Genomic DNA, 15,888 nt, shown 5'->3' with positions numbered 1-15,888 from the left:
GCAATTCAACAAGTCCAACATAAAAATAGATGATGGCATATTAAAATCTGCGTAATCAAAATAATAACAAAAGCTCCCATTATTCATTCACCAAATCAGGGATAGAGATTATTCACCGATCAGAATTGAGTCCGCTCCTTGATTATCGATTCTTACATATCGTTAGCCATTTGCATTTTAAGACGAAACAGTCGCATGCATTCTACATTGCAAAGAAGCAAACTTTTTCGACAATCATCATCGGGTCTACAGTCAACTCCGGAGTGAGCAACGAACATTTAGAGTTGTCAGACGCTCTACGAGAAATGATCGAATGCGAATGAAGGGAGAAAGAAACGATTCAGTTGTCGCAAGGTGTTTCTACGACTTTACATGGATCTTGCGGTCAGGGGAAAATATTGCGGCGAGAGCCTTTTCCAAATAGTATCCTTTCATTTAAGTATCTACAATTGTTTTCTAGCTTATCATTCAAACTTTTAAGGTACATACTTTGAGATATACTTGTCATTGTTGACATTGATCTAGCGCGAAGTAGCAAACCGCAGCGGCTTTAATCTCTTTTTTTGGACGCATTAACTATCCATAATATTCGTTCATTCTGCTTAGGCTATTTAACATTCATTGAAATTGGGACTCCGTGTTGATCAACCGTATAAAGCTAGATGTAAATCCTGTTGTTGCATCAAAAATGAAGTCCAGGCTTACTTATCTGGGTGGATACAGTATGCAATCACAGCTACTCTTGGATGTTGCAAACTTTAGCTCAGTAAAGCCACCTCTAGGTTCAAATGACCTTTGTTTATAAGAACTATCTGGGGACTTTTGAGGTAGTGCCAGAAAGCATAGTATGACATGAATCTTTAGTCACTTGCGGGCTTTGTTCCTATGCCCGAAATAGTATAATATATCCACTAAAGGTGACTTACTCTTTCTACAAACCGCTTGTAGAGTAAGATTCACAGAGATCTGATTCAAAGAAGTGTCCAATTCTTTTGAAATGGAATGACTTTTCAAAACGATACAAAACGTCGTGGGGAGATGAAGCAAAATTCCTCTTTGTAGGAAAATCCTAGATAAGTCACTGGAACTTGGTTGTATCCAACATCAGTTTTATTATCCGTTTTCCATTCAGTTTCGGACAATGCCACACTATCAGCCAAAGTTTAAAATGGCCACCCCCATCAACCCCATTGCGTTTCCTCACTGCGCATTTTGGCTCCCAGCATACCATCCAGCATTTCATCCATCTACGGGCCAACTTCAAACTGACCTGGAGTATATCATGGATAAACCCAGGAACGTTGAATGGTTCAAAAACATAATCATCGCAAAGTTCCCGACAAATTTCCTAACTTTGAACTATCACCATCCAGCAGATAACACCAGGAGCAGCAGAATCGGGGCGCTATCATTGTGGGCATGGTTGCATGAGGATACTCGATCAAGTGTGGTTTTGAAGCTGTCAGAAATAGAACAAATTTGGGACTTCATCTCGGGTGCGAAAAGATGCGTAGGGATGGAGGATCTAGACTGGAGATGTGGCAATGAGCCAGACGGGAGACCCTGTTTCATTCGAATTGCGGCAAGGTACATTCGCGGAAATGCTGAGATTCGCGAAGAGGATAAGCCAGGATCTGGCATCCCTCATGAAAACTGTATTCAGTCTTATATCACTCTAGAATTGGAGCCGTGAATGGCATCTTTTTTGGGTGGTCGTAGCGTTGATTTATCTATGGTGCTGTTGAAGGGGTTGTCTTGAACCAATCTTCTTCGAGTAAATGAAAAATTTTAAAGTACAAAATCATATCTGTATTTTTCCAACTTTTAAACTCACGGTGTCAGAGAATAGCTTCTTATGATGACTTTCGATTAAATGAGGATGTGCCCAGTCAATTCTAAGCAGCGCCAGTGTGTTGCAAGTCTGATTGGACACCTCTTCACAATCGGGTACCGATGAATTCACTTCTAAGGCTCTCTTTGCTTGATAATCCTGAGTAAATATACTTTATTGTCTCTTTCGGTAACAGTAAATATATTATACAGGAAGGAGCATTGAAACATAGGTTTCCAAACATCATTGCACTTAGCTCATTTGGAGGGTGTCCCGTCAGACATGCAACGCACTAGTGCAGTAACATGCTACAAAGTCAGAAAGTAGAAGACGACTCATTAATTGCTTGTTTTTTTCTTATAATGAAGACTCTCTGAATGATTCAACAATAGAGTAAAGGAAATCATGACTCGTATAGCTTGACACATCGCTACGAACGCAACTTGAGAAAGCCTCATGATTACTATTTAAATTCTGCGTGTTTCGCTCCAAAGGTGACCAAAATTCTGATCTTGCTTTTGAACATCAGCTCAGCTCAGCGTAAACCTTACAAGACCTAAAATTCAAACATGATTGTTACTGAGTCTCTCATGTCGGACATGAGATCATGTTTGACCAACGCAAAATCCAGAGGCATTCTTGATGATGTAGAATTCAAAAGAAGCGCGACACGCAGTTTTCCAATTAAAATGCCTGTACTAAATCCCTCTTCCGATACGGTTGAAAATGCAGTACCCGCGACTGGATCCGCCATGTTCAAAATCGACATCAAGGGGGGACCATATCAGAAATTGAAACTTTCCGAGACGGTCGGAAAGGATAGATTATGGGCAGCGATATTTACAAGTCTTGACGCTCCTGATAGAAAAGCCATATTCAATACAGAACAAGGACAGGAAAACCTCTCACTGGTTGGCGTCGAGTTTCTTATAACTGAGAATATACTATTTGAAAGCGCATGGTGTTTACAAACCCAAACAAGGATCAGCGACAACAATTTCAAAGTTGTGTTTGTGTTCTAATCCTGCAAATATCCGACCATCAATATCGACAGGTGAGCTTTATTTCACACAATAACCTGTTTCATTGACAGAAGCCACTAATCATCTTCATCTTCAGACATTGTGATAAATTAATCAAATTAGTTTGCTAAATTTCGTATGAGCTAGCTTCAGTCGAATCAATGATTGCTGCTATTCTTTGTCAGGAATTCAATTACTTTTCATAAGAGCAAACGCAACAGACAATCTGTCATTCTTCACACAGTGAGAATTAGTCAACCACTTGACTAGGATAACAGTAATATATAGATGAGCCTTCGCAATTGAAATTTCTTGAAGTAAGCCATCAAAGTCTTGCGCCTCTCAAAATGTGCCCCGAAGAACAGATTCATTCGTATAAGTCCCCGGAGGAGGTTCTAGTTGAATTTTCTCCTTCTCCACCATCGGAAACCCTTCTTAATCATTACATTTCATTGCTAATAGATGATGTCGCGAATGCCGAATTTCTTCACTCTAAACCAATCAAAAGGAATGTCTCTACATGTTTCTTCCAATCCGATGTGTTTATGAATGAAAATACGAGAAACGCCGCCGGTAAACTCACGTTCTGGGTTTGGATGAAAAACACAAGTGAGAAGGAGTTGAGAATGTCACAGGTAATGACCATTGAGAGATTGAAAGATGCTGTGATTGAAACTAGGAGATACCGTGATCGAACGCTGGAGATTCTATGTCGTCATGAAGGAGAGCACTTTTGGGTTGGAATTGCAACACTTTACACTCATGGAGCTGAGTCGTTGGGTGATGACGTGATACCGGGACCGGGACGGAGGGGGAATAGGAGGCTTTTGGGAACGGTTGAATCGTCACTCTAATTCAATGGATTCTATGGCATCGAGAAAGACTCATTCTTGTTAGCACTATGTAAACATTACCCGGAAGAAGAGCGTGAGAAAACGATACAGCCACTTCGACATACAAAAGGTCGTGGAAGTCAATTTAAGGAACTCTCGCCTCGCCATAATAACCCCCAGTATCTTGTTCAGTTCCATGTTTTACTCGCTAAGGCTCCTCCTTACTACCAACTTATGAAGTGTAATGAGTCTCGTATGAATTTTCAATCAACACGGCTGTGAAAGATCAAATACATCATTCCCTCAATGACCTTGCATGCTTACCTCTTCAGATCTCACACAACAGCAACTATAACCACTCTCCCAAAACCCACAAAAGAGGAGATCCTCAATCTACCCACCACAACTCAATTAAGAATGCGCACGTCTACCTACAATCTACAAGCATTAAGACTATTCCCCAACCCAGGAAACCCCCAAAATCTAGACCTCGATCGGAACAATCTTCATATCGAGATCGCTCTTTCCCACTCCTGCACTTCCACAGCTTATTCCGTCACACAACATACTTACCAAGAACCCTTCAACTACGGTTCCCAAAGGAAAAAAAGAACCCACCGGACAACCATCCCCAAGCTGACGCGTATCTTCAGGAAGAGCATCCGCGAAACGCCTCTTCATCGCCAAGACCCATTACCTGCATCACATCTTCCCGACCCGACCATGCAAAACATCACATAAACGCGCGCTATACGTTGTCAAGCCGGATCTTCATTAGCAATCTTTAAGTAAGCCTTAGGAGAATTTCCTGAAGCTTGGGAATATTCCGACGGGTGAGTGCCTCACCTTGGTTCGCGCCGTCCCGCACATACAGCGATCCTAAGCCCCGAGAGGTGCATGCATTGGTATTACCACACTTGTAATTATTCCGACCCTGGCGTGTGTTAAGCTCAGGGGAAGATGTGGAACTAAAGCTTTAATTGAGTTTGAAATCTTGCTTTGAATAAGCGATGTAACAGCTACGTCTGGTTGCATACGCTCAATGTTAATTAGCTACATTCATTCATGAATAGGAAAAGAAAAACCCCCTCCAGATTTCTGACCTAATCCTCAACGCCCATTCCTTGTCCCTGCCAGCCAATTGTACACTTGTTTTTGACCCCGATGCCTGAAAGATTCAACATAATTATGATTCACTAACCGCTTATCCTCTCACCAACCGAACTGCTCTCCATGCAGCTCAACGCTGGGTCCGGATATGCTGATAGCATTAGTTGCGGCACGTCTAACATCCCACATCAAACTGTCTGGTCCGCACGCGCCAATAAGAATCCTCTCATGTCTGTCTGCTCTGCGAACTACATCCTTGACCAGGCCTGTAACATCCGGTCGTCCAGGGGCAACATCAAGAAGAGTTGGGTCCCAAGGATGTGAGTACTTTGAGGTGAGTGGAGCGTTTGTGTCTTTCTTCTCAATGGAGGATGTTGATGGTGAAGTTGGTGACACTTTAGTGTGCACTTCGAACCCGATTGCTTTCTCCTCGTCAAGATTCGACGTAGGAATTGGCGAGGTTGGCGTTGATGAGCCAGTGTTAGAAGGAGATGGACGGGTTGTGTGAAGAAAGAAGGATACGCGAGGTGATCGCTGGAGTTCGGCTAACTCTTTTGCGAACCATGTTACTGCTTCTATAAAACATCATTAGCAAAGTGCTTATCTGAATTTATCTGAAGTCGTACCTTCTTCCCTGACCGTCCAGATAAAGTCAATAGTCGTTTTACTTGCTTCGGGCAATCTCTTGACTGTGTCCAGTGCGACGCCGAAAGTGAAAGATGCACCACTCCCGCCGGCAATAAGAATGACCTTGTCAGCCGTGCTGGCGAAATCTGGAATGGCCCCATATGGTCCGTCAACAGATGCGCGCAATGACTTTCCCGGATTCTTGACCGCGTAGGTGTGTAGATCGCTCGTGAATCCATCATAGGCGTTGATCACAAGCTCGAGATTTGGACTTGTGCTCACAATCGTGAAAGGGTGTGTTTCGAATTTTCTTATCGTTGGAAGCCACAGGAAACAATGTGTCCCAGGTATAGCTCGCGATGGTGACCGACGTAGAACGATTCGAGTACCTCCATGTGGTAATGGATGAATAGTGGCTTCGTTGGCGCGGCTGTAGTAGAGAATCCGGAAACCACGAATAATTCTATCAGACCCCCACATTGATGCCGCCACGAGAATAACAATGACTTCCTTGTCGACGAGATCGGGTCGATGCATTGCGACGGTGATCATCATGAGCATGAACATTGTAAGGTGAATGATGTAGAAAGCCTCATATCTCAACTTCTTCATGCCTATCGTAGTCAAGAAAATAACAAACATACTGCATGCTGCAATCATGCCATAAATTTGCTCATGTTCCAGAAGTTCGTGTGGCTTTTTCGCTCTCTGGAAATAAAGACACTCGACGATTAAATGAACCAGAGCGGTTGACATGGTGGTGTATCCCGCAACTTGATGAAGCGGGTTGAGCGTTTCGTACGAGTGAGCAGTGAGGAATGCGAGAGGGGTGTTTTTTAGAGCTAGGAAAACGAGGAACGCAATATTGCAGAAAGCAATCCTACAGGCCTTGTCAGTGGTCTGGAGAAGAGAGTTTAGAAGGAAGCCATACCAGCCACATCTTTTGGCAATGCCGATCAGTGTCGAGTAGTCGACATATGTAACAATAAGTGAAATGTTGATACCCAGATATATCAAAACAACTACTAGATGACCAACTGATTTGAAGCCATACGCTGGATGATTGAGGACTTGTCTAGCCAGCCTACAGAGTATGTCAGTCGACAATTCGCCAAGAGTAGTGAAGTCAGTACCTTGCAGAAGCAACCTGCCCTCTCATGACACTTGATTCCCTGATTGTCTTGGAAGCAAAACGAGCATAGAGAAATCGAGTCCAATACACTATGGAGAACAGAAGTATAAAACCAGTCATGGCGGCAGCAAAGTACTTTGCTGCCATCACATTATGGTAGTGGGCTACTGCTCTCTTAGCCATCATGCTTTTGAAAGCAGCTGCTGACGCCGCTGCGGCAGCAGTTCCATTTTTAGTGGTTGTTGGAGTAGTATGAGAGTTCATTTTGGATGATTGAAGATTCTTGGTGCGACGAGATCAGACTTGGGCGAGGACTGATATATAAGTCTAGACCTCAGTAGTCCAGCAATTGACTGGGTTTCGTCTCAATGGGCATTGCTCCACTATCAACCCTTGGCGGCTATATGGATAATACATTAACATGATATTCAGTAAGGCAGTAGTTTCCAATGGGACAGAACGTCAAGCACACCAACGATTAGTTCATGTATGGTTCTTATCACATACTTGCAGTATACCATGTCACGGGGAGTTAAGCGAAGAACTCCTTGGGCTCCCCCTTGCTAATGTAGAAGGTGCAGGTGCAGGAGACTCGATGGGTAGATGTGAGCGTAAGTACTGCAGAAGATACACCAAAACTCAAAGAGATGCACCGTGAACGGGCTCGGACTCCTTCAACCTGGACCCGGATTGAATAGGTTGGTACAAAGATACCTCCGAGAACAAGCGTGTCGACACTTCAATTTTCTCTCGGTATCTGGCTAAATAGGACCATGTTTGTAGCCGTCCACCAGTGGGTGAACCTTGTGACATGACATTCCTCTTTTGTGCGCCATCACCAGCAACTTTGCCTCTTATGGTGTTCCACCTGAGAAGGGTACTTTACGTTCCTTGCCACAGACCCAACTTTTATCCTTCTGGGCCAACAGGTGTACTCCGTTATGGACAGAGGCACGGACTTCCGCACCGATTTCTGTCACGGAGGGCTCCCGTTAGACGGAATTTCAAACTGCCATACTGCCAGCCCAACTCCCAAATTGCCGTACATGACATGTGATGTGAAGTAATAAAAAGAGCATGGCAGATTCTGGGGAAATGCGAGGTGCTGCCTGCTGCATTCCAAATACAATTAAACAATATATTTTGGCAATCTAACTCAATCATTGCGTGTCTCCGCTGGTTGACATCTTGATTGAATGAGTAGTCATGAGGTAGTGAGATGGTGAGGCCATATGTTCAGATTCTTCTGACGGGGCAACCAGGCACATGTCGTTCGCTGGCAGCTCGGAGCGTGCAAAGAGAAGGACGATCAGGAGAGGGTTGCGGGTGCGTTTAGAGTACGCATATTGCAAGAGCAGAAACGGGTAATGAGAAGTCCCAGCTGTACAGATGGTGGCGAGCAACGACGTGGGGTTTGGTGGTGGTTGGTGTTGACGATGATTTAAAGATTGTGGGGACGGAAGCGGTCGAGGATCTGGAAGGAGAGAAAAAGTTGTGCAGATTTGGTGCCCCGCTCGGCAGACGACGCAGCCAGACTCAGCCGCCAAGTGCCGCTGCCAAGTTTGTCTCCCCAGCTCAGATCATAATTGAGAAGGTTCAAATCTGATAAGACAAGCTTTTAAACAGCCATTATTCGAATCGAGACGTTTGTGCCATTTAGCGGGGCTCTAGCGACCCCACTCGAAGCTGCTTCGCACGACGTCCCGGACCTGATCTCGACGGCTTGTGACTTTCGTGGCGCCTTTGTACTTTCGTACCACCGCGAGGCCAACACAGCTTACTTTCATTTGACGGACTTCAACTTCTGAGCGGTCTGTGTCTTGCTGTGCGATCCTTGCTTGCTTGGCGCGAACTGTCTGTCTGGCAGCACAGTTATTTGGAAGCGAGGAAAGCTTCACAGCTCCAAACCATCTCTGGTAAGGCACTTGCTTGGTGCGCTTCATAAATGTCCATCCGCAGGTTTGTATGTTGTGCCTTTTCGATACAGTCTGGCGCGATAGACAATTCGTCGCTCATGTCTGTCTATCTCCTCCACAATAATGGCATCGAGATCTGACATGGGAACCAGGTTTGGCAGCCCAAAATGCAGGATGGTTGATGATTAGCCCAGGGGTCAAAGAGATATGAATCCGTGGATTCGACGGAAAATGTAGCATGTAAAGCAAACGATGATGGAATCATCGGCATGGTTTCCTGTTGAAGATGTTTAAGCGAAAGCAGCTTTGATTTGCCAGCGTCGGTGAGTCCTCCTCCTGCCGCATTAAGAGGGCCAACATAACCTTAAGCTGACGTTGCTATTTCAAAGTGGGGCTGCTTGTGAGCAAGGGACGACCACATCTCATACCCAGATATGCCAGGTTCGTTTCTCCAACCACATCAATCGCTGCGGTAATTTTCTTTCCGCACCCCATATGCTCTCCCAGTTTCCCAAGCTGCTGGTGGCGTATAGCAGTCGTCCTTTAGCCAAATAGCCAAAACAAGAATCAGGCATTCCAAATACAAAAAGAAATGGCTTTCCACGAGATTGACAAATCCGACAGTGGCAGTGACGTTCTTATTAAGCGCAGGTTCCTCAAGGCGTTACCACAACTTCAGATACAAAGCTTTCGAAGCTGGAGGTGGCTATTTGACTCTTGGCAAAGCTTCTCCGAACGTATACACAACTCGAACTCTCTGGCGGGTGTGCAGGAGTGGATGCGGCCAGGGCCGAGAATGTGTATGCCACGATGCCAAAGGTCTTTTGATGTTAAGGGCGCGGATAGGCGAATAGCGGTCTTGGTGAGATATCGTTACTGAGAGACGTCCAGTGTTCCGCAATTACGCGTACGGCGTCTCCTCATGAGCCGGTACCTTCCCCAGCTATGCATTTGAGATAAGAAAAATTTTGATGGAAAAGCACATGCTTTTGTGATCATGCATTACGGCCGTTTCACCATCTTGAGCCACATGAGTATCCTCGTCAAGCTGCTGACAAAAGAGATAAGATTGTCAAAACTTGGCAGGAATTTGCTGTTCTGGCGATAACGTGTATCGGCGCAATGAATCTCGAGTTGGTGACTAGAGGAACGAGGCTTTGCATATTTCAATAAGGCTAATCGCAACGAGAAATAATCCAGGAAAGCCAGGTGAAAACGCTATTGTTCGTGGCGTTCGACTGCGTCGCTTGGCTAGTATACTGGTAAAATTCTGTCCAAAAAGTCGAACCATGCCTACAGTAAATGATTCCATCAGTCATGCATTGGTAGCACAACTGGGAGTGGTTATTGTACACCGTTTAACACGCACCTTGCTAACTACACTCCAAATTCCCACAGGTAGCAGTAACCAGGTTCGGTACTTGTGAAGAAAGACCAGGTTCTGATCAAGTGGTTCATTAAAGCCAGAGTTTGAAGTGACAGCAGTCACTATGCTGGGGTTTGATCTGGGCCAAAGGAGGCATCTCAACTGTAGGTTGACAGATTGGTACGGATCATTGCTTTGAAGAAACCTCTGCTCCTAGTAACTTTTGCTTCAGAGATATCACGTTTCACAGTATAGATATGAATTTCAGTGACATGTTTAATATTGAATATGCCTGAGACTTGCAGCTGTAAACTGCCAGCTTCCAAACCGTCGCCATCCAGATTTCGTTTGAAATCAAGCGTATCGAGAAGAATGACGCTTCTTCATTCGCTTGCAGTCGGAGCCGCTTCTGCTTCAGGTAGGTCGCCTAGGTTCGCAGTGAATGGTGAGGTCAGGACTTCAGGAAACCCACGTTTCGAATCATCGCCAAAGAAAGATGCAAGAAGTACGGTCTACACACAGGACATTAGTTTCATGTTTATCAAATGGATACATGTGGGTGGTGTTTTGCCGCTGTGATGTTATGGCTTGGTAGTGACGCGGGCGACCTTCAGAGCTACCTAGGTAGTAGATTGTAAACAAAGTCAGAGAGGGAAGGAACGACGTTATCACAACATACCTAGGTACTCTCGCATTTGACGAAAACACGCTTCCCGCCACAACATCCATAATTTCGACAATTCGTCGCGCTGCCAATTGCTGACTCTCCCACCTGCTGGTATTTGGTATGTCTTAAGATCATATCTCACACTACACGAATCCTCAATGACTATACTTATTAACTCAGATCTTAGGGAAACATGGTGTCGTCGCTTCCGCTCTCAAGGTTACAACCCTTAACAGGGCCAACAAAGAGACACGGAAGTTCCCAACACAACCCTTACGTAGACCCTCTTCCGGTTCCTCCAAACCCTACCTTCCTGCCATTCAAGATTCAGCATATATTCTATAATACTATACAACGACTTCTGGAGGAGGCTTGTTTCTATTTCGCAGAACGCCATTGTCCAGATCTACTTCGCGCTCAAGGATGGGACACTCCTGAAGCTGGAGAGTTCAATCAATGGTGGGGCGTGATCAGAGGGTCGAGGATTCCAGCACATTTTGTGAAAGTAAGCCCTGGTCTGAATATGAATGCGCTGTTTACTCGGTTACATACAGGTAAGTCTACTACATTTTTCTTTGTGCGCTAGATCTGTCTATTGTCCCGTCGAGTGCGCGATCGCCAGAAGCTATCTCCTACACTACACTTCACCTACAACCACTATTTCTTCTAACAATATGTTTTCAGTTCGGCATTCTGCTGTACACAGGCTTCAGACTGAGATGGAAGGCTTGAAGTATATGATCGAAGATGCTGTGACGCTTGCCTCCGTACTTCGTGATGATCTTAGACGGAACAAGTTGAGGTCAATCGAGCTGGAGCTGCATGGAGGTGATTTGGATAAGCTACAGAATATTATCGAAAAGCCTTTGAACGAATTCGCGGATTTCAAGTTCCCAGGACGCTCACTTGCACCGAGATATGTGCAGACAATTGAGGTGTCGCAAAGGTCATACCGATCTAGAAGCAACGAAAGGACTACGCAAATAAGGCGAAGAAGCCAATCTCCTCGCGCTTGTCGCAGCAAAGATACGCAGCCTTCTGTCACGAGGAAACCGAAGAGAGTATCAAAGTCGCTTCCAGCAGGATCTTTCACGATTGACCTGACAGCACTTTCGGACGAGGAAGATCAAGAGAAGACTAATAGCAGCAGTAAAGACCAGATAATTGACTTGACGAGCGACACCGAGGATGAACGGCCGAAGAATACAACAGTGCGGAAGCTCCTCACACGCGCAACCCTCCCAGCTCAGACAAGCTCGACGACGTTGCCACCTCAACTGCCTGTAAAACGAGACGATCGTGAAATTCTGTCCGTTACAGACCAGAATATACCACCAGCACCAACAACAACCCAGAAAAATCCTTTCGCGGGCGTTCTTGAGCAAGGTCTAAAACAAGCCATCGAAGATCGCGAACTGCTGTCCGTCACAGATCAAAATGTACCACCGGTACCTTTCGTACCATCAACCGAGAAACGTCCTTTCGCAAGCCTCATCGAGCAAGGTCTAAAGCAAGCCATTGAAGACCAGAAAACTATTGATACTCTTCACGAAAACTCGTCCTCAGGTTCAGACGTACATCAAGCACTTTCATTTGGCCATGACTTTATAAACCTGAATTAAGTCAGTTCAAGCACAAAATGGGGAAAAGACGAGGAAAGGAAGGATGTTGAAATGTCAGCTGGCCCATTTCAATGGTATAGTATACATACTGTACTGATTTCAAGTACTTACTGCTTGTAGGATAAAGCACAAAAGCTTGTTACTTCCAAACACAAACATGGAATAGCCATCATCAATATGTCAAAAACTGTACACTAGAAAGGGGAACACTTGCTCTCACGATTGGAAACGAAAACCACGGAAATAAAATACTCTCAAATTCACAATTCATTTACACTCCTTCCAATTCATTAAACTAAGTGTTATATCCAACATGAGTTCCATCCATTCCATTCCATCTCTATCATGAACCCCCCGTCCTAGTCGTCCACCATCGAATATTACTTTTATACTTTAAAAGTTATGTAATGTAACGTGATATAATATACCTAAACATGATATGTCCTAACACCTGAATACGCCTATTTGCCTGCCCGCCTAGCCTAAATCCCGCTTTGCTCGTGGGTTTGATTGAAAATAGTGGTACATTCGAATTCGAGCCATCCCCTCTTGATGTATCTTGTTCTCGGATGTATACTCCCCTTCGTATATGGCGAGATTTAATAATCGTCAAATCCCCCAGGAACCTTCGATTCCCTCTTTACTTCTGGCTCGTGGTGAACAACTTCTGGAATGACGACTCCTTTCGTTTCCTTCTCAGGAACAACTATATCTTTCTCTTCAATCGGAGCAACGATATCAATTTTCTCAACCTTTACAGTCTCCGGGGTCTCTAGGTCCTCCCACGGATTCTTCAACGGTGATTCCGCTCTCGACTCGACGCTTCTTCTCGGCGACCCATGTAATTCCACCTCTTCAAACTCGGATTTCAACGGGCTACGACCGGACGCCTGGTCGACCATCAGATTTCTACTCGAGCGTGCCATACTTCGTGGGGGAAGAGGAGGTGGAGGAGGGCGTTTTGGGATGTTGACGAGACCGCCGCGGGCTTTGATGGCGGTGGGTGTAACGATCGTCGCCTGAGCCTGGGCGGCTTCGAAGATGACTGGCTCTTCCTCGTCGAGGTCGTCTTCGTCATCTGTGACGAAGCTGGAGTCGATGGAAATGGGAACTGCATCATTGTTGTCGAGTTCTCTTGGGCTATCGTTGATACTGTCGTTTACCGTCGTGCCATCGAATTCCTCGCTACGATTGGGGTTGCTATAGGGCCCGAGATCCATCTTGGTATAATCGATTTCTTCGGGCGTTTTAACTACTTCTTTCTCGATGGGAGTTTCGTCTTCCTCTATTATTCGTTTGTGTTCATCTGTGTGACTCGGGCTTGTGCCTGGTGTATCGAAATCAGTCTGTGTACCCATTTCCGACATCTGTGTATAGCGATCTGTGCTCGTCCTTGTGCGATTGCTCCTGGTAGAGATGTAGCTCTCTCGGTTACTACTCGTCCCTAGTGTATCCATACTCCTGCGGTGAAACCTGCTGAAAGCCGGACTCGTTGGGCTTGGATTATATTCGAATTGAGAACTTGCTGGTCGACTCTTTGTTCCTGCTTCTCTGATCTCTAACCCCGCTGCCTCTAACGCGAGAACGCCAAATGGATCTGGATCATCTGGTTCTGGGAGACCAAAGGATGGCCCACTTGCTGTTGTAGGCGACATTACATCAACATCTCCGGGCGCAGGTTGATCTTCAAGCTCCTCCATCATTACTCGGTCGACGTCGTTTCGGCCTTCTGCGGCTTTGACCGTTTCCATGAGCATCTTTATTTCGTAAGGTGGATGTCGGGCCTTTCCAGCTAAAATATCGGCTACGCCAATCCTTTGTCCGTAAAAGCGCTCATTCTCGTCCGTCCTTTCTATTATTACCGTTCCATCAACCTGTACTCCCGCATAGAATCCTCGAGACTTCAAATATGTGAATACCGGGCGACTGTTAAAGATTAGCAGGAGCGCATAGCGGAGATATTTTTGAAAGAAATAAATCAATTGGTGCAACGTACTTTGCCTGCTTCCATTTTCCATCGTTCTCGAGAACTCCACCAGCCCCCACAGGGCCTGCAACTGCACTTATCTCACCACCTATTGTTGCTCTTACATGAGTAAATGATTCGAGAGCCTTTCGGTTATTGATGACCAGTACGCAATCGTATATATCGACACCGACTAGAAATCCTAGACCTGCCGTGTGCAGGAGGATTCCACTTGGGGGCGACCATTCCCCGTTTTCTTGCCGTGCAATCAAGATTCCCGAACCTCCTGCGCCCGAAACCCATAAGCCCGTTCGCATCGTGGTGAATATCGCCAAACCGACCGCATTTTGTATTACTTTCTCGGGTATCTTTTTCAGGACTCTTTGTTTGCCTTTCGGTGTATCCATCGCCTGGACCCGGTCTTCTTCTTCGTAAAACCCATCCTCTAAAATCGCATGGCATTAGCAATTGACCCACGCAACCAAACATCTGTATACACATACTGCAGAATGATCTCAGAATTCTGGCCGCTTTGTCTGATTCCTTGTCGAGCGTTGTAGGCCAGAATGCTTCGGAGCCGATCTTGTTCGAGAGTCGATTAACGGGCGCACCAACTAAAAACCGTCAATTTCGATTCCATCTCCCACGAGTCTGGAACCTACGCTTGTCCGCCCACGCCCACGCCTTGTCAAACCCTTTCTTACTGCCCGTCTTCGTTTTGTCCCACGAGGGCAGGATAGAGGTGACCCTCTGCATTTTGGCAGCTCATTCGACACAAATTCAGGCTGTTTTCTCAGCGAGAGTCGGGATGGCGGGGAAAGAGAAGGGCGGCCGGATGTTCTGGGGATGCGATGCGATGCGCAAGCGGTTGACGTAGGAACCTCGTGTTGGTCGATGATGTGTACAAGGGACACACGAAGTCGTATTCCAATTGGGTCCACGTTTGGAAGTGCGATTGAATCGCGACAATTGAGAGCGTATATTGTAAACGTATCGCGAGGAGATTGGGAGAGGGAATTCGATAATTCAATGGCAGAAGGAAAGACAAAAGAGAAAAGACAACGCAAAAGACTTAGTCACTTCGGAGGTTATCGGTGAGGCTGAGACTGGGACTCAATAAAATTGAGACCTTGCTCCCTCTTCTACTCACTAGATCCATATCTCTGTCCGGTGGATCAGATTCTAACCTATAGCACGATACGGATTCGATGAGATTGTAGGGCTTAAATTGGTGATCTACTGTTTTAAAATGAGGTTTTCGAGACTTCTTGTGCTCGGTCTTCAAAATCTGGGGAGGCCGACCAGTACAGGAGCTTCAATAAGCCTCCGAAATGAGCATTCTATGGTTCTCACACATCCGACCAATCCAACCCTTAACCGGACACAGATAAGGATCTAGTGAGTACACTGAAAACGGAATGGCCGGGATTACCTAGATACGTTCTGATGTCACCGGTGAGGGACGGCGTCTGGGGAGCTCGACCAGCTTCACGACTGGCCCAGTCCATTTATCCGCTGTGATTTTTCATACATTCATACAGTAATCACGATGGATTTGCAATACAATTCTTTCCAGTTACGTGAGCTGAGTTTAGATTTCTCTGATTTGTGAACAATAGAGTCTACGTATCCTTATTACGAATATAGGCAGGAGTTGCAAGGGGAATTCTAGATAGAGCCATGTTCCCGAAAGCGTACAAAGATAGGGCAGTACGAAAGATACACGCGTTTACAGCCCCGGCGCAATTAGTCTATACATGGCGGGACGCTACAGTTACACCACCGTTATCCTTCAC

General features: G+C 45.6%; 4 protein-coding genes across 4 annotated transcripts; 2 read left to right on the top strand and 2 right to left on the bottom strand.

Moving 5' to 3' along the window:
- Positions 1–2,400: 2,400 nt before the first annotated feature.
- Positions 2,401–2,853, top strand: GLAREA_11685 (uncharacterized protein; the record flags this gene model as incomplete). The annotated part of the gene is made up of 1 exon (XM_008089828.1): positions 2,401–2,853. One exon carries the CDS (start codon positions 2,401–2,403, stop codon positions 2,851–2,853), a length of 453 nt encoding a protein of 150 aa, XP_008088019.1.
- A 2,045-nt stretch (positions 2,854–4,898) lies between these two features.
- Positions 4,899–6,819, bottom strand: GLAREA_11684 (Ferredoxin reductase-like, C-terminal NADP-linked; the record flags this gene model as incomplete). The annotated part of the gene is made up of 4 exons (XM_008089827.1): positions 4,899–5,371; positions 5,423–6,303; positions 6,355–6,507; positions 6,557–6,819. 4 exons carry the CDS (start codon positions 6,817–6,819, stop codon positions 4,899–4,901), a joined length of 1,770 nt encoding a protein of 589 aa, XP_008088018.1.
- A 3,878-nt stretch (positions 6,820–10,697) lies between these two features.
- On the top strand, positions 10,698–12,126 carry GLAREA_11683 (uncharacterized protein; the record flags this gene model as incomplete). The annotated part of the gene is made up of 2 exons (XM_008089826.1): positions 10,698–11,058; positions 11,189–12,126. The coding sequence occupies 2 exons, from the start codon at positions 10,698–10,700 to the stop codon at positions 12,124–12,126; spliced, it is 1,299 nt and encodes a 432-aa protein (XP_008088017.1).
- A 599-nt stretch (positions 12,127–12,725) lies between these two features.
- Positions 12,726–14,848, bottom strand: GLAREA_11682 (uncharacterized protein; the record flags this gene model as incomplete). The annotated part of the gene is made up of 4 exons (XM_008089825.1): positions 12,726–14,052; positions 14,123–14,537; positions 14,596–14,706; positions 14,755–14,848. 4 exons carry the CDS (start codon positions 14,846–14,848, stop codon positions 12,726–12,728), a joined length of 1,947 nt encoding a protein of 648 aa, XP_008088016.1.
- Between the last annotated feature and the right edge of the window lie 1,040 nt (positions 14,849–15,888).

Source organism: Glarea lozoyensis (assembly GCF_000409485.1).
Source record: "Glarea lozoyensis ATCC 20868 chromosome Unknown GLAREA8, whole genome shotgun sequence".
Taxonomy (NCBI): Eukaryota; Fungi; Ascomycota; class Leotiomycetes; order Helotiales; family Helotiaceae; genus Glarea; species Glarea lozoyensis.
The sequence above is the reverse complement of the archived record's forward strand: the minus strand, read 5'-3'. Positions and strand labels throughout refer to the sequence as shown.